The 24947-nt window shown below is 46.1% G+C and overlaps 1 protein-coding gene across 3 annotated transcripts in view; it reads left to right on the forward strand.

Moving 5' to 3' along the window:
• Nucleotides 1–24947, forward strand: part of LOC147110492 (ras-related protein Rab-26-like) — a 494956-nt gene that overhangs the window by 318521 nt on the left and 151488 nt on the right. For all 3 annotated transcript variants that reach the window (XM_086000511.1, XM_086000510.1, XM_086000512.1), the window contains one exon: nt 3329–3381. In XM_086000511.1, coding sequence (XP_085856637.1) covers nt 3329–3381 — 53 coding nt within the window. The remainder of the gene's footprint in view (nt 1–3328; nt 3382–24947) is intronic.

Genomic DNA, 24947 nt, shown 5'->3' on the forward strand with positions numbered 1-24947 from the left:
AGAGAGAGACTGGGGGGAGAAGAGAGAGACGGGGGGGGGAAGAGAGAGAGAGAGAGAGACTGCTGGATTTAGTTCGGGATTAGCCTGGAGAGAGAGAGGGGGGGAAGGAGCGCCTCAGGCCTGGCCCGATGGACCCCTGCGAAGGAAGGAAGGAAGAAGGCGAGCTCTCCCTCCCTCTCCCACCCCCTCACTCTTTTCCCTCCCTTTCCACTCTCTCTCTCCCTCCCCCTCTCTCTCCCTGCCCCTCTCACCCTGCCCCTGTCTCTCCCCTCTCTCGCTCCCCCTCCCTCCCCCTCTCTCGCTCCCCCTCCCTCCCCGCTCTCTCTCCCCTCTCCCCCTCCCTCCCCGCTCCTCTCCTCCCTCCCCTCCCTCCCCTCTCTCTCCCTCTCCCTCTCCCCCTCTCCCCTCTCCCTCTCCCCTCTCCCTCTCTCCCTCTCCCCCTCTCCCTCTCCTCCCCCCCTCCCCCTCTCCCTCTCTCCTCTCCTCTCCCTGCCTCTCTCCCTCCTCCCCCTCTCCCTCCCCCTGTCTCTCCCTGCTTGCCTCTCTGTCCTTTCCTCCCCTTTCCCTCCCTCCCCTCTCCCTCCCTAGCGCCTCAGGCCTGGACACTGAGCCGAGCCCCGGGACCGGGCCGAAGGGGGGAAAGGCCGAGTCCCCGGCCCGCGGCTGCCAACGGAGCTGAGCCCCGGGACCGGGCCGAGGGGGGGAAAGGCCGAGTCCCCGGCCCGCGGGCGCAAATGGAGCCGAGCCCTGGGACCAGGCCGAGGGGGGGAAAGGCCGGGTCCCCGGCCGCAAATGGAGCCGAGCCCCGGGACCAGGCCGAGGGGGGGAAAGGCGAGTCCCCGGCCGCAAATGGAGCCGAGCCCCGGGACCGGGCCGAGGGGGGGAAAGCCCGAGTTCCCGCCCTGCCAGCCTTTATCAAGATGGCGGCGATGGCTACGCTGGGCTCCGTCCCGCCCCGCCAGCCTTTACCAAGATGGCGGCGATCGCGGGCCGCGGGTTTGGAATCGGGCCCAGCGGGACGGGCGGTGCCTAGCTCGGGCGTGGCTGACGAGGAGAGGCCGAGGCTTCGAGGCCTGAGAAAAAGAGCTTACCTACAGGGTTCAGCTGGGTATCCCGTTATCTTAAAATGCCTCATAAAACGTTAAACGCGAACTTAGTGTATCATGCACTCCTTTGCAATGATTTTTTTTTCTTTTAAAACCAACTTTTTTTTTGCTGCAAATCTATATTTCATATCATTTAATCCCCATCTGCATCATTTCTGGCATTGCCTCCAGTGGTTAATGTGTCAATACTAATGAATCAACAATTTCCTCACCTCCATTACCATTTTTTGAGCTTGAGGCCCGGCAGGTGTTTAATGGCTGCCACTCACCTCAGCTCAGCTCCCGCTCGGCAGTTTGAACGATTAGGCCCCGCCCACAAACGCCATGAAACGCCCCCGAATTGGTCAACCATCACGTCACTCAACGCTAATGAGCGGTAGGATTGGTCAACCGCTAATGAGCGGATTTTTGAGGAATTTTGAACATTTTTTGTATACTGTCCGAACAATCTTTGTCTGACCAAAAAGTAAATACGGCCTATGACACTCCCCTGATCATCAGCTTTCTTTTGATATAACATATGCGTAGGTACGCTCTATAACTTTTGAGTGTATAGCGGACACACAGACAGACAGACAAACCAACCGCACATAAGCGTCCAAAACTTGGGGTCGTAAATATAAGATAGGCACTAATAAATCCAATAAAGAATTCAAGAGAAACTTCTTTACACAGAGTGGTGAGAATGTGGAACTCGCTACCACAGGGAGTAGTTGAGGTGAATAGCACAGATGCATTTAAGGGGAAACTAGATAAGTACATGAGGGAGAAAAGAATAGAAGGATATGTCCATGTGGTGAGATGAAGTAAGGTGGGTGGACGCTCGTGTGGGACATAAACACTGGCATAGACCAGTTGGGCCGAATGTGCTCTAAATTCTGAGTTTTAGGAAATCTGTGACTTGCTGTCTGGTACCCAGTACAATTTCTCAAGTCTTCCAATCGCCTGGGTCAGAATGTGAGAGTTCTGTCCTTGTTATAGTTCCCTCCAGCTGCACCAAATCCCACGGCACTATTTTAAGAAGAGCAGGGGAGTTCTCCCCGGTGTCCTGGCCAATATTTATCCCTCAATCAACATCACTAAAAAAACAGATTATCTGGGCATTATCACATTGCTGTTTGTGGGAGCTTGCTGTGCGCAAATTGGCTGCCGCGTTTCCCACATTACAACAGTGACTACACTTCAAAAAGTACTTCACTGGCTGTAAAGCGCTTTGGGACATCCTGAAGTCGTGAAAAGCACTATATAAATGCAAGTCTTTCTTTTTTCATTGTTCAGCCACCCTAACTTAAAAAGCAAATAAAATCTAACATATATAAAGTGTGGACTCGGTATTTTAAACATTGAATGTGAGTATAGAAGTTACATTGCTATGCTTTTGTGTCAAATGTCTTTGTCTGTTCAGGAGATCCCATGGTTTTGGGCGGGGTGAGAGTTTATATGTTGTGATGCCCGAGGTATCACAATTGTGTGGGACGGGCTGGCTGGACCAGAGGGTTTTTTCTTGTCGGTCATTGTTCGTATGCTCATTCATATTTAACTGAGACTTGAACCAATTTAAAGAAAATAGATTAAAACCTCTGATAAGTAGCAAACAGAAAGCTTTAAACATTTGTATGATACCGTTGCTCAGCGTAGTTTCCATAGGAGACATTTAGGGGCGATTTTAACCCTACTCACGCAGCAGAAACCTGGTGGGTGGGAGCTATAATCGCCCCGGCCCTTACCTGTTCAAAAGCCACCATGATTGCAACATCTGCAATTTTAACCTGCTCTACTGAGCAGGCAGCAAGGACACACGCCTGGGGCCAACAGGGTCCTTCTTTGGCCTGATAGCCTCATTGAGACCTGACTGTAATTTTACCTCAGGCCTGAGCGGGGAATCCACCTGGAGTTAAAATCGGGGACTTATAATAATAGAATCTTACAGCACAGAAGGAGGCCATTCAGCCCATTGTGCCTGTGCCTGTGCTGGCTCTTTGAAAGAGCTATCCAATTAGTCCCACTCCCCTATTTAGTTGTCAGAATTTTTGCTATTAGCTTTATGTTAATGTTTACTAATTCAATATATAACATTTGTATGTTGCCACAATTTCCGTGCTTGGTTTCATTTTTTAATTAAACCAGTCAGCCTGACAAAACATTTTTTTTGTATGGCTTAGAAGTTAATCATAAGTGGTGTGAAAGCTTCATTTTATAAACTATTTCCCTTCTCTTTACAGCTCTCTTGCTGCTGTATGACGTCACTAACAAAACGTCATTTGACAACATTCAGGTAGGTGGGGCTTTACATCTAGTGAGGGGAACAAACAGGTTAGTGCATAGCCTCGTGGCTATTAGGGTAAGGTACGAACAGCACCCAGTGAATGATATTATGGGGTACTCTGGTTAATTGTGACTCCTATGGAGTGGATGGCGCTATTTGATAGGAATTGTCTTCATAGAAACCTGTTTTACGGTTGTCACTGTACGGGGGCAATTTATTGCTCAGGATATAACCAACGTCCAGCTTGCTAAAGGAGAAAAAAAATTAACAATTCCTGTTGCAAGAACAAAGGTAAAATGAACGGTCAGTTTGTTTAATTAACAGTGCAGACTCAGTATTTTAAGCATTGAAGAATGTGAGCATGGAATTTATGTTGAGAAATATTATTGTACAATACTTGTGTATCAAATTCTTTTTCTAACTTAACTGAAGATTAAATCCATTCAAAATAAATGGATTCACTCTGCCGCTAAATAGCGGACGGGGTAGCTTTAAACTTTTAAGAGTAACGCGCTGTGCTACTATCAAGACAAGTTATTTCCAAGTTAATGAATAGGAAAAGCTTGCTTGACTGGAGGTGTGATATTGGGAGAGATTTGAGAGCTGGTTGCTCAGTTTGTTTGGTACTAATCATTCTATTCAGTGTTGTGATAAAGGGAACGTTACAGGAGACTGCATTCACACTTGACGTGAGATCGTGCAATTTCTTAACATTTGGTTATCTAGATGTGAAGTTAAAAGTATAATTTTTAAGGAGCTTTACTTTAGACTGACAGGGACAAGCAGTGAATTTTGGACAGTTGGCAGGCAGGTGTCAGCACAATGGCCGGAATTTTTCCCTTAGAAAACGGGTGGGTTTGGAGCGTGGGGGCGGTTAAAGTGTTAAAAATGGATTTCCCGACCTGATCCCACCTCCAGTTTTAACGGGGGCGGGCGACCAACCCGCTCCCAGGGGGTGGAATGTCAATTTAAATATTATAATGAGGCTGGCAGCCTCTTTTTTTTAAACCTCCATTTTGAATTTAACTGCCTGTGGACGGGGTTCACACAATTCGTGAAACCCGGCAGTTAAACCGAGGCGGGGACTGCAGCATCCAGGAGGTAAGTGGCTTTATACCTACCTCCTGGATCTGGGGACCCTGCCTATCCCACACCCTGCGATCGGAGAATCCCTCACGAGGCCTCCGATCGCCTTCCCAGGTCTCCCCACCCCCAGACCTCCGATCCCCACCATGATGCCTCCGCCCCGCACTGATGATGCTGAGGCTGGCCACAATCCTCCGGTGGCTGACCCCAATCCTCACTCTCTCTCCGCCAAACCAACCCCTCCCCGACCCCCCAGCCCAACCCGCTGCCGATCCTCCAACCGCACCCCCTGATGGTCCACGACCCTCATTTCCCCCCCAGCGATTGATGATCCTCCCCTGCCGATCCCTGACCGATCCCCGACATCCCCACCCCCCCAACCCCTCCGCTCCCTCTCTGCATCTGCAGGCCTACCCGGCCGCAGCCAGCCAGCCTCTCAATCTGGCTGGCTGCGGGTGGGAATCTGAGGCCTCAGATGCAAATCAGGTCCTGCCAACTAAGTTGGCAGGGCCTGCGGGAAACCCGGCCTCCCGGGTTTCCCGCCTACCTGGAAAAAATTCCAGCCAATAACACTGGGTACTACATATCAGTTTTCCTATCAGGATAAGGTTGGGGCATTAAATGGTGCACTGAAAGGGTTTGTAATTCATATTTATCTATCAGCCACCTTCGCAAACCCAAAATTTTCTGAGCAAAGTTTCAGTGCGAGGGTTGTTCCTGTTTAACATTGTCAGTTAAGCTGTGGCAGTGAGAGATTTTTTCTGCCCTGTGAAGTGATAAGTCATCAAAATGGAAAAACAGAGCTGATGGTACACATATATGTGACTGGTCCCTTAATAGTTATCGAGTGCAGTGTGGACTTCTAGAATCAACTCAGAGATTCAGTGGCTCAATCACCGCAATGTAATAAAACCGCTCTGGTGGGAGTTAACAGTTTTTCCTCTCGTGCAAAAGGAGCCGTTTACTTATCTATTGCCCGTGGTGTTCTTGACATTTTTTGCAAGCCCATTTTTTCCTTGAGGCCCTGCGAATTAAGCAAGAACACGATGATTGCATTGAATTGTATACATGGATTTATTTGGGAGGTTTTGCTGCAAATCAGCAAGTTCCCCCTCGGGTGGGGATGGCGGCGGGGGGCTCCATGGTTAAAATGGATTCTGTGTGAATGTTTTTTTTAATCGTTCCAGGGATGTGGGTGTCGCTGGCAAGGCCAGCATTTATTGCCCATCCCTAATTGACTTGGGAAGGTGGTGGTGAGCCGCCTTCCTGAACCGCTGCAGTCCGTGTGGTGATGGTACTCTCACAGTGCTGTTAGGGAGGGAGTTCCAGGATTTTGACCCAGCGACGATGAAGGATCGACGATATATTTCCAAGTCAGGATGGTGTGTGACTTGGAGGGGAATTTGCAGGTGGTGATGTTCTCATATGCCTGCTGCCCTTGTCCTTCTAGGTGGTAGAGGTCGCGGGTTTGGGAGGTGCTGTCGAAGAAGCCTTAGTGAGTTGCTGCAGTGCATCTTGTAGATGGTAAACACTGCAGCCACGGTACGCCGGTTGTGGAGGGAGTGAATGTTTAAGATGGTGGATGGGGTGTCAATCAAGCGGGCTTCTTTGTCCTGGATGGTGTCGAGCTTCTTGAGTGTTGTTGGAGCTGCACTCATCCAGGCAAGTGGAGAGTATTCCATCACACTTCTTACTTGTGCCTTGTTGATGGTGGGAAGGCTTTGGGGAGTCAGGAGGTGAGACACATGCCGCAGAATACCCAGCCTCTGATCTGCTCTTGTAGCCACAGTATTTATGTGGCTGGTCCAGTTAAGTTTCTGGTCAATGGTGACACCCAGGATGTTGATGGTGGGGGATTCGGTGATGGTAATGCCGTTGAATGTCAAGGAGCGGTGGTTAGACTCTCTCTTGTTGGAGGTGGTTATTGTCTGGCATTTGTGTGGCACGAATGTTACTTGCCACTTACCAGCCAAAACCTGAATGTCAGCCAGGTCTTGCTGCATTCGGGCATGGACTGCTTCATTATCTGAGAAGTCGCAAATGGAACTGAACACTGTGCAATCATCAGCGAATATCCCCACTTCTGACCTTATGTTGGAGGGAAGGTCATTGATGAAGCAGCTGAAGATGGTTGGGCCTAGGACACTGCTCTGAGGAACTCCTGCAGCGATGTCCTGGGGCTGAGATGATTGACCTCCAACAACCACAGCCATCTTCCTTTGTGCTAGGTATGACTCCAGCCAGTGGAGCGTTTTCCCCCCGATTTCCATTGACTTCAATTTTACTAGGGCTACTTGGTGCTACACTCGGTCAAATGCTGCCTTGATGTCAAGGGCAGTCACTCTCACCTCACCTCTGGAATTCAGCTCTTTTGTCCATGTTTGGACCAAGGCTGTAATGAGGTCTGGAGCCGAGTGGTCCTGGCGGAATCAAACTGAGCATCAGTGAGCAGGTTATTGGTGAGTAAGTGCCGCTAGATAGCACTGTCGACGACATCTTCCATTAGTTTGCTGATGATTGAGAGTAGACTGATGGGGCGGTAATTGGCCGGATTGGATTTGTCCTGCATTTGTGGACAGGATTTACCTGGGCAATTTTCCACATTGTCGGATAGATACCAGTGTTGTAGCTGTACTGGAACAGCTTGGCTAGAGGCGCGGCTAGTTCAGGGCCCATAGTCTTTGCTTTGCACAGCGTGAGATGTGCTATTTCACACTTGTGGAAGAATTCACTGCCGCCCAGCTGAGTTATCTTTGACGCCTTGCATTTAACACCTTAATGTGATTCAGTCGATGATTGCAAAAGTTAGAAGCCAGTGTTGTATAATGCCAAACTCGTACTATTTTAAAGGGGATGTTGTGACCAGCTTCCCCATACAATGAGGAATAGCATACTGTGAAAGTGTAGCTATAAGTTTACTATGTTACCTCCTCCAGCCCTACAACCCTCCGAGCACTCTACGCTCCTCCAACTCTGGCCTCTTGTCCATCTCCCCCTTTCCCTCACACCACCATCAGCGGCCGTGCCGTCAGCTGCCTAGGTCCTAAGCTCTGGAATTTCCTCCCCACCCCCTCTCTCCTTTATCTTTCATCATCCTTTGCAAATTTTCTGAGCAGTGTTGCAGAGCGAGGATTAAATTTGGTCAGTCGCCTCAGCGGTATGGTTTAACACTGTCATTTAACCTGATCCATTCTTCCTCTCCACCTCCATCCCATTCACACAGACACTCTCTTCCCCCTCTTACTTGATTGCTCAGATCCATTCTTCTTCACCACCTGTGCCCCATTCACGGAGATACTCTCCCTCCAATCCCTACTGTTAAGGCACTCTCTTCATCTCCAACCCCCTCCCTCACCCCGTTCATACACATTCTCTCCTCCACTGACACTGACCCACTCCCCTTATTCACAGTGGCGCAGGATCTCCTGGTCTTGTGACAGTCCCTGACACAGTGGGCAGTATAGAGCAAAACTGGAGTAGCAACAGGAGGAAGGAGTCACAGAGTGGGGCGGAGGCAGGAGTCCAAGAGCAGTGCTGATCTTCAGCCGCAAACGTGCAGTGCCTGTAAAATGCTGACTCTCCACCTCTAATATGGACAGTTTTCGTGCATGAGGAGGATTTATAATTGTGTGGGACTGTGCAGGTGCAAGTTAATGGGTCAAATGCCAAGTACAATCATGGTACATGGCTGACAATGAATTCAATGTCATTAGTAAGGAGTAGGGATTTAGTAATGAGACAGCGATCTCATTCCTCAATCGTGACATGACTGAAGCAAAGCCCTCACATAATTGATTGATTGATTGAAATGTTCTAGCTTTAAAGCATAACATATGGGAACATGAGAGATTTGAGAGATGCCAGCCAATGTCCAGATGTCTCCCATTGTCACATGTTAGATTGTGCAAGAAGTTCAACTGCATACAGTTCTGCTTTGAGGTTGTAACGGGAGACTGATTCATTGGTATTGCCAGTTTTTTAGAGCTCCTCGCTCTTGTGGAACAGCATCATCGTAGCTTGAGACTTTCTGTGATGTTTGTGAGTTACGAGCTCCTTCTATTCATAACTCATAATCACTGCTGAAATATATCTGTGCACTGCAGGACGCAGCCTTACAAGGCTAATTAAACATGGCATCAACCCGAGTCACATCATTGCCAAGGCAGCAAGGTAATGATGTTGCATATTTGCAACGAAGGACATGGTACAAGAGATCAGAGCTCACTTCTGGCGTCTTGCTGTTGGGTCAGGGTGGGGTTAAGTGTTGTCTGGAGGGCAGAAGGCTGGGTGGAATAGTAGAGATGGGAAGATGGGTGAATATGCTGGAGTACTGTTGGATGAGACATTAAACCGAGGCCCCGTCTGCCCTCTCAGGTGAATGGAAAAGATCCTACGGCACTATTCTGATGAAGAGTAGGGGAGTTCTCCTGGGCCAATATTTATTCCTCAACCAACGTCACTAAAACGGATTATCTGGTCATTATCACATTGCTGTTTGTGTTAAATACAATTCTGTTTGCTTTTCTTTTGTCTTTAAATCACCTCCCCTCTGTTTGCTGCTCGTTGCTGGGCTCCTGCAATGGTTTGTGCCTCTTTTCTATTCCCTCTCCTCCTTAATATCACAAATGTTACGTATGCTTTAAAGCCAGAGATCTGTGGAAAACAACAAGCAAAGCTCAACAACGAGAGAGGAAAATCGGTGCATTTTTGTGCAACCTCGGGGCTAATTTTATTCATTTTTCCCAGAGTAACTAGTAATTTGTGTGACAGTCAATTCTTGTCTGCCTTTGATGAAACACTTCAAGGTCTTAAGAATTGCCAGGAAGTGCAAGATGACAGATCAGAGTCTGCAGCCATCTCTGCAATCAGGCTGCTTCATCATTGGCCAGAACCTTAAAAATGAAAACACAGTATAAATACATCAACACTCAAACTAAACCCATCTCATGCAAAGTGCGGACTGGATTCTCAGAGAACACAGTGCTGGTCTGTAGCATCAGAGTCTTTTTTTAATAAAAGAATTTTAAAAACTAAGGGCGTGATCTTGCCAGCCTTGGGGAGGCGGGTTTGGAGGCGGAACTGTCGGAAAAATGTCAGAATCTGGGGGCGGGTGCCAATCCTGCCCCCAACCCGCCTCCGTGCCATCTTGCCAGGAGGCGGGTAGCCGACCCGTGCCGGGTCCCATCTCCTGGAGGCGGGAAGGGGATTACAGCCACTTAACTGCCTGTTAACAGGTAGTTAACAGGCAGAAAGAGGATTATCCCCATTTTACCCACACGAGTGTGGGCTTGCCGAAGGCTGCGAACTCCGCCAGGGTCAGCGAGGCGAGCAGTGGGTCGGAGGGGGTCGGAGGGGTGCAAAAATGCGCTGTGAAGGTAAGTGATGGGTGCAAGTGTGGAGAGGTAAGTATGTGAGGTGAGTGGAAAGTGATAGAAAATGTTTACTTACTTTGTTTCTTCCTGCAGGCTTCAAACGTTGGGGATGCGGAGAGTCTCGCACCTCACCGGCAGAGATGACAGATGGCTGCCGCATTCTCCGATGCAACAACCATCTAATTTCTGCTCACGAAAGAGGTTTGATGAGTCTTGAATACAAGAACTCATCAAACAACATAGAATGTCAGTGTTTTACAGCTTCATAAAGCTGTCAAACGATGACAAGATGAAACGTCAAACGTTGACGTTCTCTGTAACTGACTTCCCCTTAATTGGCCTGCTAATCCCGCTGGGCGGGCTTAACAAGGTCAATCAAGGCAAAATAGCATGGGTTGGCCAGAAGTCGATGGAGGCGGGATTAAAACCCGACAAGTGGGAGCCCCGCCTCCAAAAGCACCCCATTGGCAAAATCCAGCCCTAATTTTTTGATTGGAAAATTAAGAGAACACAGTCCTTACAATGTCTCCGTGAATATTAAAATTCTTAATGCATTTTATGTAGATAGACAGATAGAATCATCAGTCAATAATGATATTGGAGCGTCCATGTTTAGCTTTGATTCTGGTAAGTATATTCTGTTACCTTGCTGGGTTGACTTTTTCACTGTGCCACTCAAATGTCCCGATTTAACCATGACATTCCTACTTTATGGGTGATTTTTCTGGATGTACCTTTTCCAATTTCTTAACTCTTTTATATACTATAAGATCTCCGCAGAGATGCCTCCTTTCTAGGCCCAACAGCCTATATCTCTCCAGTCTTTTGTCATAACTCAGACCCCTGGCACTTGGCAGTAGACTTGTGGCTCTTCTCTGCACTCTGACTTTCTTTGTCTTTAGTGCTTGAATGTTTCCCTTGTTTCTTGGCAACCAGGACTGGGCACAGTACTGAAGGTGCCATCTGACCAGAACCCTGTAAAGTTTGATCACAATTCACTCTGACTTGCATCCTACTGCTTATATAGTTTCTCATGGTGTCAGCTGTGGCTGAGTGGTAGTACTTCTGCTTCTGAGTCAGAAGGTTGTTGGTTCAAGGCCCACTCCAGGACTTGAGCACATAATGTAGGCTGAAACTTCATTGCAGTACTGAGGGAGTGCTGCACTGTCGGAGGTGCCGTCTTTCGGATGAGACATTAAACTGAGGCCCTGTCAGCCCTCTCAGGTGGACATAAAGATCCCATGGCACTATTTGAAGAAGAAGAGCGGGAGAGTTCTCCCCGGTGTCCTGGGCAATATTTATCACTCAACCGACACCACTTACATAGAAACATAGGAGCAGGAGTAGGCCATTCGGCCCTTCGAGCCTGCTCCGCCATTCAACGAGATCATGGCTGATCATCCAAACCCTAGCACCCGGTCCCTACACCGACAGCCATCCCACACAAGCCCTATCCCCGTAACCCCACGTATTTAATCCCCCCTAACACTAAGGTCCACTTAAAACAGATGATCTGGTCATTATCACATTGCTATTTGTGGGACCTTGCTGTGCGTAAATTGGCTGGCGCATTTCCTACATTACAACAGTGACTGCACTTTATTGGCCTTAAAGTGCTTTAAGATGTCCTGAGGTCGTGAAAGGAGCTGTAGAAATGCAAGACTTTCTTTTTTTTCTTACTCACCACTGGGTCAGCACTAGACGCCCTGCACTGTCATCTAAGATATAAAAATGTAAAGCTTCATGACCGTGAGAAACCCACCTGTGGAGAAACATGTTGTTCTGAGTGAGTGGATTAAACTGAAGCACTCCTTGAAATGCCACTGAATGATGTGCTACATTCAATCACACTCAATCTCCAGTGACTGTTGTCTTTAGGTTACAATTCAAGGGCATCCCCAATTCAATCTGCTGCAGGATTCTGACAAGTAGATAAAGCATTTCTGTTAGATTACGTCCAACCAATGTGAACACAGGTGTGTGCTTCACCTTGTAGTGGTCTCCCTTTTGCTCATCTATAGCTAGGAAGCAAATAAAGGAGTGCAACCAATGTCCTTGTTATGCTGCCTTGATATTTTCATCAAGCAGGCACCAAATATGCAGTCTAGGATCTCTTTTATGCCATCCTGATGTTGACTATGGCAGAATAATCTAGATCCATCCCAAGTGGTGTGCTTGCAAGGTTTTTCAATGTATTAGCACAATGTAACTGCAGTCAGCATATAATAGACAGAACTCAAAGACTGTCATCTTCAACTCATAAACTGTCACCTTCAACTCATAGACTGGTAGCTACAACTCAAACTGGTAGCTACAACTCTTAGACTGGTGTCTGGGGTACGGTAGTGTAATGGTTATGTTACTGGACGAGTAATTCAGAGGCTGGACAAATAATCCAGAGAATGTGCGTTCAAATCGCATCAGGTTTCCAGCAGGCAGGGGCAGTTAAACTCGTGGCTAAGGAGTTTGATAGCAGCCTTGAGTGTGGAAAAAAAACTGGAATTGTGCTGTAACTCTCGTTAAGCTGAATATGAAAATGCTTTGACACTTTCCCATCATATTTCTGTTGGATTGTTTTCGAATCTTTGAAATTTGCAGTTCAAAGCCAGTAAGTAGCACTGCCAGCCTTTGAAGCAATAATTAATGAAGATAGAATTTGCATTTGCTGTATCTCATCCTCAGGCCATCTCAAAGAGCTTCTTTAATTACTTTAGAATTGCAGGCACTGTTGTCAGGTAGGCAAAGGCAACGGCCATTTGTGGCATAGCAAGTTCCCACAAACAGTAAATCAGATGAATATTCACCTGTTTTGGTGGTATGGGTTGAAGGAGGAACATTGGCCAAGAACCCTCGGCTCTCATTTGAATAATGCCATGGGATCTTTTAAGTTCAGCCGTGGCTCAGTGAGTAGGTAGCACTCTCTTGCCTCTGAGTCAGAATGGTTGTTGGGTCAAATCCCACTCCAGAGACTTGAGCACAAAATCTAGGCTGACACTGCTGTATCAGAGGTGCCATCTTTTGGATGAGACGTTAAACTGAGGCCCTGTCTGCCCTTCCAGATGGACGTGAAAGACCCCATGGCACTATTTCGAAGAAGAGGAGGGAGTTCTGCCCAGTGTCCTGACCAATATTTATCCCTCAAGTAACAGATTATCTGGTCATTACCTCATTGCTGTCTGTGGGAGCTTGCTGTGCACAGATTGGCTGCCTCGTTTGCTACATTACAACAGTGACTACACTTGAAAAGTACTTTAGCAAAATACTGCAGATGCTGGAAATCCGAAATAACAACAGAAAATGCTGGAAAAACTCAGCAGGCCAGGCAACATCCGTGGAGAGAGAAATAAAGTCAACGTTTCAGGTCGAAACCCTTCGTCAGGACTGAAAAAACACAGGAAATGAAACAGATTAAAAGGCCAGCTTGGGGGCTGGGAAATGGGGTGAAAGAACAAAAGAGAAGTCTTTTGTCTCTCCACTAGTCCTATCACCATCTCGTCTCGTTTTGAATACCTCTTAATGTCTCTTCACTTCTCTTTTGTTCTTTCATCCCCATTTCCCAGCCCCCAAACTGGCCTTATAATCTGTTTCATTTCCTGTGTTTTCTCTCAGTCCTGATGAAGGGTTTCGACCTGAAACTTTGACTCTATTTCTCTCTCCACGGATGTTGCCTGGCCTGCTGAGTTTTTCCAGCATTTTCTGTTGTTATTTCTTGGAAAAGTACTTCATCGGCTGTGAGATGCTTTGGGACGTTGTGACATTGTAAAAGGTGCCATAGAAATGCAAGTCATTGTTTTACTTGAATAGGCAGATAAGGATTTGGTTCAATGCCTTATCCAAATGACACTCTGAAGAAGAACGCCCCGACCTCAGTCATTGTGCTCTCTTGTCCTATTATCACCATTTAATTTGAAGTACCGTTCCAGATTTATCTCTTCAATACCCACTGTCGCCAGTCACCTGATACTAGTTTTCTAGGTTGAAATGTATGATCTCTAGACGGGGGACTGCTTAGATAATCTGCGAGTGATGACTTGCCCGTGAATCTTCCTATTTCCAACACCCTGCAACTGAAACAAAATAATTTGACTCTATTTTGCAGCTCACAAAAACGGACCATTTGCGATGATTCAGTCGACGTACTGTCGGGTATTAAAGATTGAGAAGGAGCTCACTTTATCATGGTGGTTTTGTTTGAATTCATGCTCAGGATGTGGGCACGACGGCGAAGGCTGGCATTTATTGCCCACCCCTAGTTGCCCTGATACAACTGAGTGGCTTGCTAAACCACTTCGGGAAGGCAATTGAGAGTCAACTACGTTGGTGTGGGACTGGAGGCACATAGACCAGACTGGGTAAGGATGACTGGTTTCCTTCCCTGAAGGACATTAGGGGGTTCCCGCTGCACTGATGGTGGAGCAGACCCAGAGCTTGCTTTCTTTCTCTCCTTTCTTTCATTCCTCTCTTTCTTCCGCAGCTGTATTATCATTTTTACAGTGTGACAACCCCCCCCCGCAACAAACGCCATGACTGTGCCATTAATTACCTCAATACAATATGTTTCCCTCTATCATAGAACGCTGAACTAAGCTAGTGTAAGAGCTGTTTGCATATCCTTCTATGTGGCAGGAAATGCCCTTTAGAAATTGCCCTTGACGTTGCATAATAAATGAACCGTCTGTTAAACAAGAATAAATTGTAACAATATCCACCCAGGGAATTGTCAGGAAGTCTCAGAGGGCAGGGCTCTTTGGAATGGATCATCCGTTAGTGAGTGGATTGTGCAGCAAGGTCTTCATCAGTGTGTCGAGAGTAAGGGCAGTGAGCTGCAGTTAGTTGAATTAATGGTCGGTAGCAATTTATGTCACATTCCTAAATGACTTTGAAAAGTGTACATTCTTTTATGAGCTATTTTTGTGAATTTTGTGTTGATTAGGGTAGAGATGCTGGAGAACTATTTCAGCACTCTCAGTTCAGGTATAACATGGTTAGAGCCACCATTTCACGTACTCGGGGGCGATTTCTTAGCCCTGGGGAGGCGGGTATGGAGGCAGGACTGCCGGGAAAATGGTAGAATCTGGGAGCGGGTACCTATTCTGCCCCCAACCCGCCTCCGTGCCATCTTCCCAGGAGGCGGGTACCTGACCCACGCCGGGTCCCATCTCCTCGAGGCGGGAAGGGGATTAGTGCCAATTAACTGCCTGTTAACAGGTAGTTAACAGGCAGTTTTTTGGCTAATCCCTATTTTGAGCCCTAAAGTGTGGGCTTCCCGACGGCTCCGAACCTCACCAGGGTCAGCGAGACGAGCCGTGGGTATGCGGGGGTCGGAGGGGCCGAAATGTCCGGTGTGCAGGTGAGTGATCAGTGCAAGTGTGGAGAGGTAAGTGTGTGAGGTGAGTGTAGAGTGTTTTACTAAGATTACTTACCTTTGCTTCTTCCTCCAGGCTTCACCCCTTTAGGCTGCGGAGCTGCCTCGTCTCACCGGCAGAGTTGACAGAATAGCTGCTGCATTCTCCAATGCAACAGCCATCTGATTTCTGCTGAGGAAAGAGGTTTGGTGAGTCTTGAGTACAAGGGCTCACCAAAGAACAGAGATTGTCAGTGTTTTGACAGCTTCTCAAAGCTGTCAAACGATGACAATTCTTGACAGATGAAACGTCACTCGCTGACGTCACCAGTAACCGGCTTTCCCTTTATTGGCCTGCTAAGCCCGCTGGGTGGGCTTAACAAGGTCAATCAAGAGAAAATAGCGTGGGTTGGCCGGACGTCGATGGAGGTGGGACTAAAACCCAACAAACAGCAGTCCCGCCTCCATCACGTTCCCATTGATAAAATCACCCCCTCACAGTTCAGGTACAACATGGTTAGATTCACAGTAAAACCCCCTATACTTTGTAGCCCTACTGCAACAGTGTGACATTTTTCCATTTCTCACATCCAGCCAACCTGTAGTCTTTCTGAGTGCCAAACTAGGGTCGTTTCATGCTGTGATCTGATGCCCAGCAGGAGCTGGATTGAAACAACCCAAGTTCATTTGATATTGTCACGGTGAGCAGTTGAAGGAGATTTTGATGCTGATACAGTGGTCTGGATTTGTACTCGAGTGCCAGAGGTGTAAGGCCAGTATTTAATTCACTGTATCACTCAGTCCACCATTCAGGGCTAAATTCGCAACAGACTGGAAGCTTATTATCATTTTCCTGATGCTCATCCACTAGTTACCTAATCAATTGAGTTAAGTTTCACAACTTTCTGTTGTGGGATTTGAACTGACGACCTCTGGGTTGTTAATCCAGTACCTCATAACCAGTAGGTGAGGTATCAGCACTGTATCCCAACATGATTCAGGAGAGTGAAGAAAGTGGGGCGGTTGGGGGCGGGGGGAGGGGAGCTGAATATCAATTTTCAGAAAAAAATTTGCCAAAAATAATCATAAGTATGATGGAAAATATCATTGCATTTATGCTTTAGAACAGGGTTGGAATTGGAGCCACTTCAAAACTAGATTGAGCTGACCTGCAGCAGGCTAGAACTTCATTTTGAGCACAGACCTAGACATATTAACATTGAAAAAAAGGCCAAGAAAAGACATCAAACCCAGTCCATCCAGACAGCAGTGAAACTGTGTACACCATTCAGCCGTGCAATCTCTTGGGAAAGCCTAGTGACAATTCACGAAAATCTTTGGGAAATTCCTCCCTCCTGCCCGACTTCCCTAAGGCAACTAAGCTCCAGGAAAGGGTATGGCCCATAACTCTTCAAATCATAACTAACAGTTTACTTTGTACAAGTGGAGATGTCCTCTGCTCTTAGGAACTGGTCATGTTCCCTTTCCAGCGAAGCTCACTGACCTTCTGAGTGTGTTTATTTTACAGTTTCCAGCATCTGCTGTTCTTTTTTGCTTTTTGAGTACTCCCCTGCATTCCCTTTCTGAACCTGCCCAAAAGATGCCTTTATAGCTATTTTTGTTTGAAAAATCTGACTGACTTTGCCTTTTTTTCTGGACCTGACTGACTGTCCACGTCTCTGTTTTTACCATCCTGTATTCACAGCCAGAAGGGAAGGAAGGCCTGCTAGAGCATCTCTGCCAAGGGGCTGGTACCAGACACTGCCCAACACAATGGGTGTGTGATGTTTACCGATTACTGAGACAGTCTAACAAATTGCTCTTCTTCACAGTCTTTCTGGAAACCACATCAAAGCTGAGATCATTATCATTTTAACCACCTTTCATCTCTGTGCCTTTTCAATGTGTGTGAATGCACTTTGCCTTAAATATAACAATTTTTTTCAAATCCTTTCTGTGGAAAATAACAACAAAAAATCCTGAGATGTGACATTGATAACAAATTTTGTAATGACGGGTGTGAATTATTTGTAGGGCATTTTATAAGCAGTGCTGCTAGTCAGCCTTACTAGATGAGGAAGTACTAGAAGTGAAAGAAGAGAATAGTTTGTTTGAGCCATCATTGATGAGCTGTTAGGAGCCTTTCTTTAAAATGATTCTATTAATATGAAGCATGTTATATGGATTCATTCATACGTGAAATTTAATTTGGCATATAATGATGCAATTTTCTTGTGGAGAATGTGATTTTGAAAATAGCTTTGAGTGGTGAGGGTTTAATGGATAGCTGAGAGTTCTCCAGTCTTCGAGTACAATGAAACTGTCAGTGGTAGCAGTCCAGGCACTGATTCACTTGAATGATTGAAGAAAGGATTCTCTGGACCTAACATTTCATGGAAGATGTTCAGAGTGAGACAATAGGCCGTGACTGGCATGGTGACCATTATAGCTTGCGGCATTGTTACTGATTGCAGGAGCAGTACTTGGAGATCACATGGTTTTTGGATGGGGTGGAGAGTATATATTGTGATATTATGTGAAATAATATAACTGAACCATCTGATTGGAAGGAGATTTCTATTTCTAGTTTTTCAATGGCATTTTTTAAAACCCCAGCATGAAAGAAAAGAACTTGCATTTCTGTAACGCCTTTCATGACCTCAGGACGTCCCAAAGCACTCTCCAGCCAGTGAAGTACCTTTTGAAGTGTATTCACTATTGTAATGTAGGAAATTCGGCAGCCAATTTGTGCACAGCAAGCTCCCACAAATAGCAATGTGATAATGACCAGGTAATCTGATTTTTTTTTAGTGATGTTGATTGAGGGATAAATATTAGCCAGGACACTGGGGCGAACTCCCCTGCTCTTCTTCAAATGGCTCCACGGGATCTTTTACGTCCACCCAAGAGGGCAGACGTTGGTTTAGCGTCTCATCTGAAAGATGGCACCTTGCTTTAGTGCTGATCGTGAGTCATGAAAATGTCAGGAATGGGAGGAGAGTGCTACTTTTAGCACCCAGTAAAATAATATTATGCAGTCCTCGTTGTCAATAATGAACATTTATAAATTCCATGTAATGTTAATATGGTAATACCACTCGCATATAGCAAACGGATTACCCACTTACCGTAACTAAATTAGTTCTCAATTAACAAATAAAACTCTGCTTATTTACTGTTATTTACATGCTAATTTGTTTCTTCTTCAGCAGTTCCTTTGTTTTGGCACAGCAGGATTTAAACCTTAGTATGTGAGTCATTGGCAAACTGCTGAAGAGCTGAGCTCAGTCACAGTGCTGGAGTCTCAACCTTCGGTTTTGTCTGTCTAAACAGATAGAGACTAAAAAGGTGGAAAAGGCCAGTGTAATGTAACATACTGCAAGATACAACTGGCATGAGGGTGAAAGTTACAATGAATGCAAAATGTATTCACAAGATAGATACAGGTGAAGTCCAACATTCATCTAGCCTGAAAGACTTTACAGTCTTTCCCACCCCCGCAATCACAGCATCAAACTGCTCTTAACTGATTCCAGGGTCGTTGCCTCCACTATGCTACCTGAACATTCAGACCTTTTGTTCAACTAATGTAGTTTGCCCAAGTACGTACAGAACTGGACAAAAAGTAGACCCGTTGTCTGAAATTAATGTATGTTAATGTAAATAAGTAGAGGTTTAATTGCTAATTGGGAGTGCCAGCCATGGCTCTGTTGGTAGCACATTTGTTTCTGTGTAAATGTTGTGGGATCAAGTCCCACTCCAGAGACTTGAGCACAAAAATCTAGGCTGTGACACTCCAGTGCAGTACTGAGGGAGTGCTGCATTGTTGGAGGTGCCGTCTTTTGGATGAGGCGTTAAACCGAGGCCCCATCTGCTCTCTTAGGTGGATGTAAAAGATCCCATGACACCCGAGGCCCGGGTGAGTATAAAACCTCACTTTCGCAGGCTTTCTTACAGTGTGACATCACCAGAAAGCAGGTAAGTGATTGGGTGGCAAGTATTTCTCTCTTTTTAAAATTAAACTCGGTGGTTTATAGTTTGTTTGTAAACCAGAGCCCTTAAATATATAATTTAGCTGTAAGGTAACTTCAATTCTGCGGTTTATATTTTCTAGGGTCTCTCTGGTGTAGCGGGGACTTCTGCCATACAAGCGCCCTAGAGTATAGCTTTAATTGGTGGTATTGAATTAATTTAAATTAATTAAAGGGTAAGTCATGTCAGGACAGCCCAGCCCCGTGTTATGCTCCACCTGCGCTATGTGGGAATTCAGGGACGCTGCCGGTGTCCCTGACGGCCATGTGTGCCAGAAATGTATCCAGCTGCAGCTACTAGCAGACCGCATTGAGGCGCTGGAGCTGCGGATGGATGAGTTTTGGAGCATTTGCGATGCTGAGAGGGTCGTGGATAGCACGTTTAGTGAGTTGGTCACACCGCAGGTAAGGGCTGCACAGGCAGGAGGGAAATGGGTGACCATCAGGCGGAGCAGTAGAAGCAGGCAGGTAGTGCAGGGGACCCCTGTGGCCATCCCCCTCTCAAACAGGTATACCGATTTGGATACTGTTGACGGGGATGACTTACCAGGGGAAGGCAGCAGCAGCCAACTTCCTGGCACCAGGGGTGCTTCTGCTGCTCAGGAAGGGAGGAAAAAGAGTGGGAGCGCAATAGTGGTAGGGGATTCTATCGTAAGGGGAACAGATAGGCGTTTCTGTGGCCGTAGACGTGACTCCAGGATGGTTTGTTGCCTCCCTGGTGTCAGGGTCAAGGATGTCACTGAACGGCTGCAGGGCATTCTGAAGGGGGAGGGTGAACAGTCAGAGGTCGTGGTTCACATTGGGACCAACGACATGGGTAGGAAGAGGGATGAGGTCCTGCAGCAAGAATTTAGGGAGCTAGGTAGCAGATTAAAGAGCAGGATCTCAAAGGTTGGAATCTCTGGATTACTCCCGGTGCCACGTGCTAGTGAGTATAGGAATAGGAGGATAGAGCAGATGAATGCGTGGCTAAAGAGTTGGTGCAGGAGGGAGGGCTTTAGTTTCCTGGATCACTGGGTCTGCTTCTGGGGAAGGTGGGACTTGTACAAGTCGGACGGGTTGCACCTGAACCAGAACGGGACAAATATCCTTGCGGGGAGGTTTGCTAGCACTGTTGGGGGGGGTTTAAACTAACTTGGCAGGGGGATGGGATACAGAGTGGAGCTATAATAGGGGGTGATGTACAGCCAAATATAGAGGAAAAAACAAGTCAGCTTGGAAGGCAGAGCAAATATGTAACGGCACAAGGGAGTAGGACAAGGCTGGATGGCATTTATTTTAATGCAAGGAGTCTTGCGAATAAGGTGGATGAACTGAAGGTGTTGATGAACACATGGGAGTATGATATTGTTGCTATCACGGAGACATGGTTAAGGGAGGGGCAAGACTGGCAGCTCAATATTCCGGGGTATAGAATCTTCAGGCGAGACAGATGGGGGGGTAAAAGAGGAGGGGGTGTCGCAATATTAATTAAGGAGTCAATTACTGCTGTAAGGAGGGATGATATATTAACAGGTTCCTCTAATGAGGCCATATGGGTAGAACTTAAAAACAAAAAAGGGGCAAGCACTTTGCTGGGAGTGTACTATAGGCCCCCAAACAGTCAGGGGGAGATAGAGGAACAGATATGTAGGCAAATCTCAGAGAAATGTGCAAATAAAAGGGTAATAATAGTGGGGGATTTCAACTTCCCCAATATTAACTGGGATAGTCAGAGTGTGAAAGGCTTAGAGGGTGCAGAATTCTTAAAGTGCATCCAGGAGAGCTTTTTGAGCCAGCATGTAGAAAGTCCTACAAGAGAGGGGGCGGTACTGGACCTAATTCTAGGGAATGTGGCCAGGCAAGTGGTAGAAGTGTTAGTAGGTGAGCACTTTGGTGACAGTGACCATAATTTGGTGAGATTTATGGTAGTCATGGAAAAGGACAGAGATGGACTGGAAATAAAGGTTCTAAATTGGGGGAAGGCCGATTTTAATATGATAAGGCAGGATCTGGCCAAAGTGGACTGGGATCAGCTACTTGTAGGAAAATCCACATCGGAGCAATGGGAGTCTTTCAGAAAGGAAATTGAGAGAGTACAATGGCAACATGTTCCCGTAAAGGTCAAGGGTGGGACCAACAAGCCCAGGGAACCTTGGATGTCAAGGGATATACGAGAATGGATTAGGAAAAAATGGGGGGCTTTTGGCAGATACAAAGGACTAAAGACAGAGGAAGCCCTAGAGGAGTATAAAAAGTGCAGGGGGATACTTAAAAAAGAAATTAGGTGAGCGAGGAGGGGCCATGAAATAACACTGGTGAGCAAAATAAAGGAAAATCCTAAGGTGTTTTATAAGTATATTAAGGGCAAGAGGATAACTAGGGAAAGAGTAGGGCCTATTAGGGACCAAAGTGGCAATCTGTGTGTGGAGCCAGAAGATGTAGGTGGGGTTTTAAATGAATTTTTTGCATCTGTGTTCACTATGGAGAAGGACGATGTAGACATAGAAATCGGGCAGGGGGACTGTGATATACTTGAACATATTAGCATCGAGAAGGAGGAGGTACTAGCGGTTTTAGCAGGCTTAAAAGTGGATAAATCCCCAGGCCCGGACGAGATGTATCCCAGGCTGCTGTGTGAGGCAAAGGAGGAGATTGCAGGGGCTCTGACACAAATTTTCAAAACCTCTCTGGCCACAGGGGATGTGCCAGAGGACTGGAGAACAGCTAATGTAGTACCATTATTCAAGAAGGGTAGTAGGGATAAACCAGGGAATTATAGGCCAGTGAGCCTAACATCAGTGGTAGGGAAATTATTGGAAAAAATTCTGAGGGACAGAATTAGTCTCCACTTGGAGAGGCAAGGATTAATCAGGGATAGTCAGCATGGCTTTGTCAAGGGAAGATCATGTCTGACTAATTTGATTGAATTTTTCAAGGGGGTGACTAGGTGTGTGGATGAGGGTAGTGCAGTGGATGTGGTATACATGGATTTCGGTAAGGCTTTCGATAAAGTCCCGCATAGGAGACTGGTCAAGAAGGTAAGAGCCCATGGGATCCAGGGTGCCTTGGCACATTGGATCCAAAGCTGGCTTAGTGGCAGAAGGCAGAGGGTGATGGTCGAAGGTTGTTTTTGTGACTGGAAGCCTGTGTCCAGTGGGGTACCGCAGGGATCGGTGCTGGGTCCCTTGCTGTTTGTGGTCTACATTAATGATTTGGATGTGAATGTAAAAGGTATGATCAGTAAGTTCGCAGATGACATGAAAATTGGTGGGGTGGTAAATAGCGAGGAGGGTAGCCTCAGTCTGCAGGATGATATAGATGGGCTGGTCAGATGGGCGGAACAGTGGCAAATGGAATTTAACCCTGAAAAGTGTGAGGTGATGCATTTTGGAGGGACTAACAAGGCAAGGGAATACACAATGAATGGCAAGACCCTAGGAAAGACAGAGGATCAGAGGGACCTTGGTGTGCATGTACATAGATCCCTGAAGGCAGCAGAACAGGTGGATAAGGTGGTTAAAAAGGCATATGGGATACTTGCCTTCATTAGCTGAGTCATAGAATATAAGAGCAGGGAGGTTATGATGGAGCTGTACAAAACGCTGGTTAGGCCACAGCTGGAATACTGTGTGCAGTTCTGGTCGCCACACTATAGGAAGGATGTGATTGCTTTGGAGAGGGTGCAGAGGAGATTCACCAGGATGTTACCTGGGCTGGAGCGCTTCAGCTATGAAGAAAGACTGGACAGGCTGGGGTTGTTTTCCTTGGAGCAGAGAAGGCTGAGGGGGGACCTGATTGAGGTGTACAAAATTATGAGGGCATAGATAGGGTAGATAGAAAGGAACTTTTTCCCTTAGTAGAGGGGTCAATAACAAGGGGGCATAGATTCAAGGTAAGGGGCAGGAGGTTTAGAGGGGATTTGAGGAAGAACTTTTTCACCCAGAGGGTGGTTGGAATCTGGAACTCACTGCCTGAAAGGGTGGTAGAGGCAGGAACCCTCAAAACATTCAAGAAGCATTTGGATGAGCACTTGAAATGCCACAGCATACAAGGCTACGGACCAAATGCTGGAAAATGGGATTAGATTAGACAGGGCCTGATGGCCGGCGTGGACGCGATGGGCCGAAGGGCCTCTTTCTGTGCTGTATAACTCTATGACTATTTCGAAGAAGAGCAGGGGAGTTATCCCCAGTGTCCTGGCCAAAACAGATTATCTGGCCATCATCACATTGCTGTTTGTGGGAGCTTGTTGTGTGCAAATTGGCTGCCGCATTTCCTACTTTACAACAGTGACTGCACTTCAAAGGTTCATTGACTGTTAAAAAAAAAGCACTTTGGGATGTCGTGAAAGGCGCTATATAAATGCAGGCCTCTCTTTTCTTTCTAATTGGTAACTCGAAATGTAATTAAACCTAATGTGAATATACTGAAACTTCCTTCAAGTACAAAGAGTAAGTTTTGTTTGTTGATGTTTGGTTGGATATCTAAGACAGGAGGAGCTGTGCACTGCGTTGAGGTGTATGAGCAGAGCAAAGCTGTCATGGCAAGCATAGGTCCAGCCTTGTATTGAATGGAAATGCTGGTCAATAACAAATGCACAAACTGGTTGTTCTTCTGAGATTGAACAAGGGCACATTTGGGTTAAAATTGTGATGTGTGACCTATTAGTAATAAATCCAGAAATGTGCTCATATGAAATTCCATTATCTGCTATTTTAACAAAGACGTTTAATTTAAATAATTTAACACCTTCATTAAATGATTGGGGTTGAGCAATTTTATAGGAATGCATTAATGGGTTCATAGCCAATATTGCAGGGCTGAATATTTTTTGAGTAGAGTAGCAGGCGCTTCACTCTGCATTTCATCCACATTATATTTTACCAGATAGTGGCTGACCTGACTCAGTCAAGAGCTTTATGTCCTGCTGTACCAAAACAAAGGAACTGTTGAAAAAGAAACTAGCATGCAAAGAGCAATAAATTGATTGAGTTTTACTTGTTAGTTGGGAATTAATTTGGTGACGGCAAATGAATAATCCTTTTGTTGTGTATGAGTGGTATTACCATAGTAACATTGCTTGGAATCCACAATGTTTATAAATATTCATTATAGGCAGAGATTTCTTAAAATGTGTGCACAATGTATTATATATTATATATTTATTTAATATATTATATTATGCATTATTCTTGTGATAAATTGTTTTATGGTTCATTAAAATACAAAATTGAAAAAGGACAAAATTTATTAAATTTAAAACACCTTTGTATATCAGTAGCTCCTGCTCAGCAGATTGCCTGGTTTGTTCAGTCTGGATCTAGCCTGTTGCCTAATTGGAACATTATCTGATACTAATGGTTAAGGGACTGTCTCTAAACACACACACACTCACGTGATAGGAAACACTGATTGAAGTAGGAGAATGTCGACAATTTCTCCGACATTATCATCACACATCGTAAGCAGGGAGCACACTCTTTTAATATCCACGTCAACCATCTTGCTGGATACAAGAGTGAACTTGTCCAGGTGTTACTTTTGGAAAAAAAAGAGTCAGCATTAATACATTAAATCCGAAGTAAGGAAATACTGTTTCTGCACTCAACTTTTCACCTGCAAATCGTCTGGATTTTCATGCCTATGAGTGGCAACATCGTGCCAATATTTGAACAGAACTCATATCTGTTACGTCTGTGTATAATAAGATACAGACTGCGGAGAACGGTACAACAAGTGTTTACTCAACGTGGCTCACAC

Source organism: Somniosus microcephalus, chromosome 11 (genome assembly GCF_052327205.1).
Source record: "Somniosus microcephalus isolate GS21.2 chromosome 11, FLI_Smic_1.0, whole genome shotgun sequence".
NCBI classification, from domain to species: domain Eukaryota; kingdom Metazoa; phylum Chordata; class Chondrichthyes; order Squaliformes; family Somniosidae; genus Somniosus; species Somniosus microcephalus.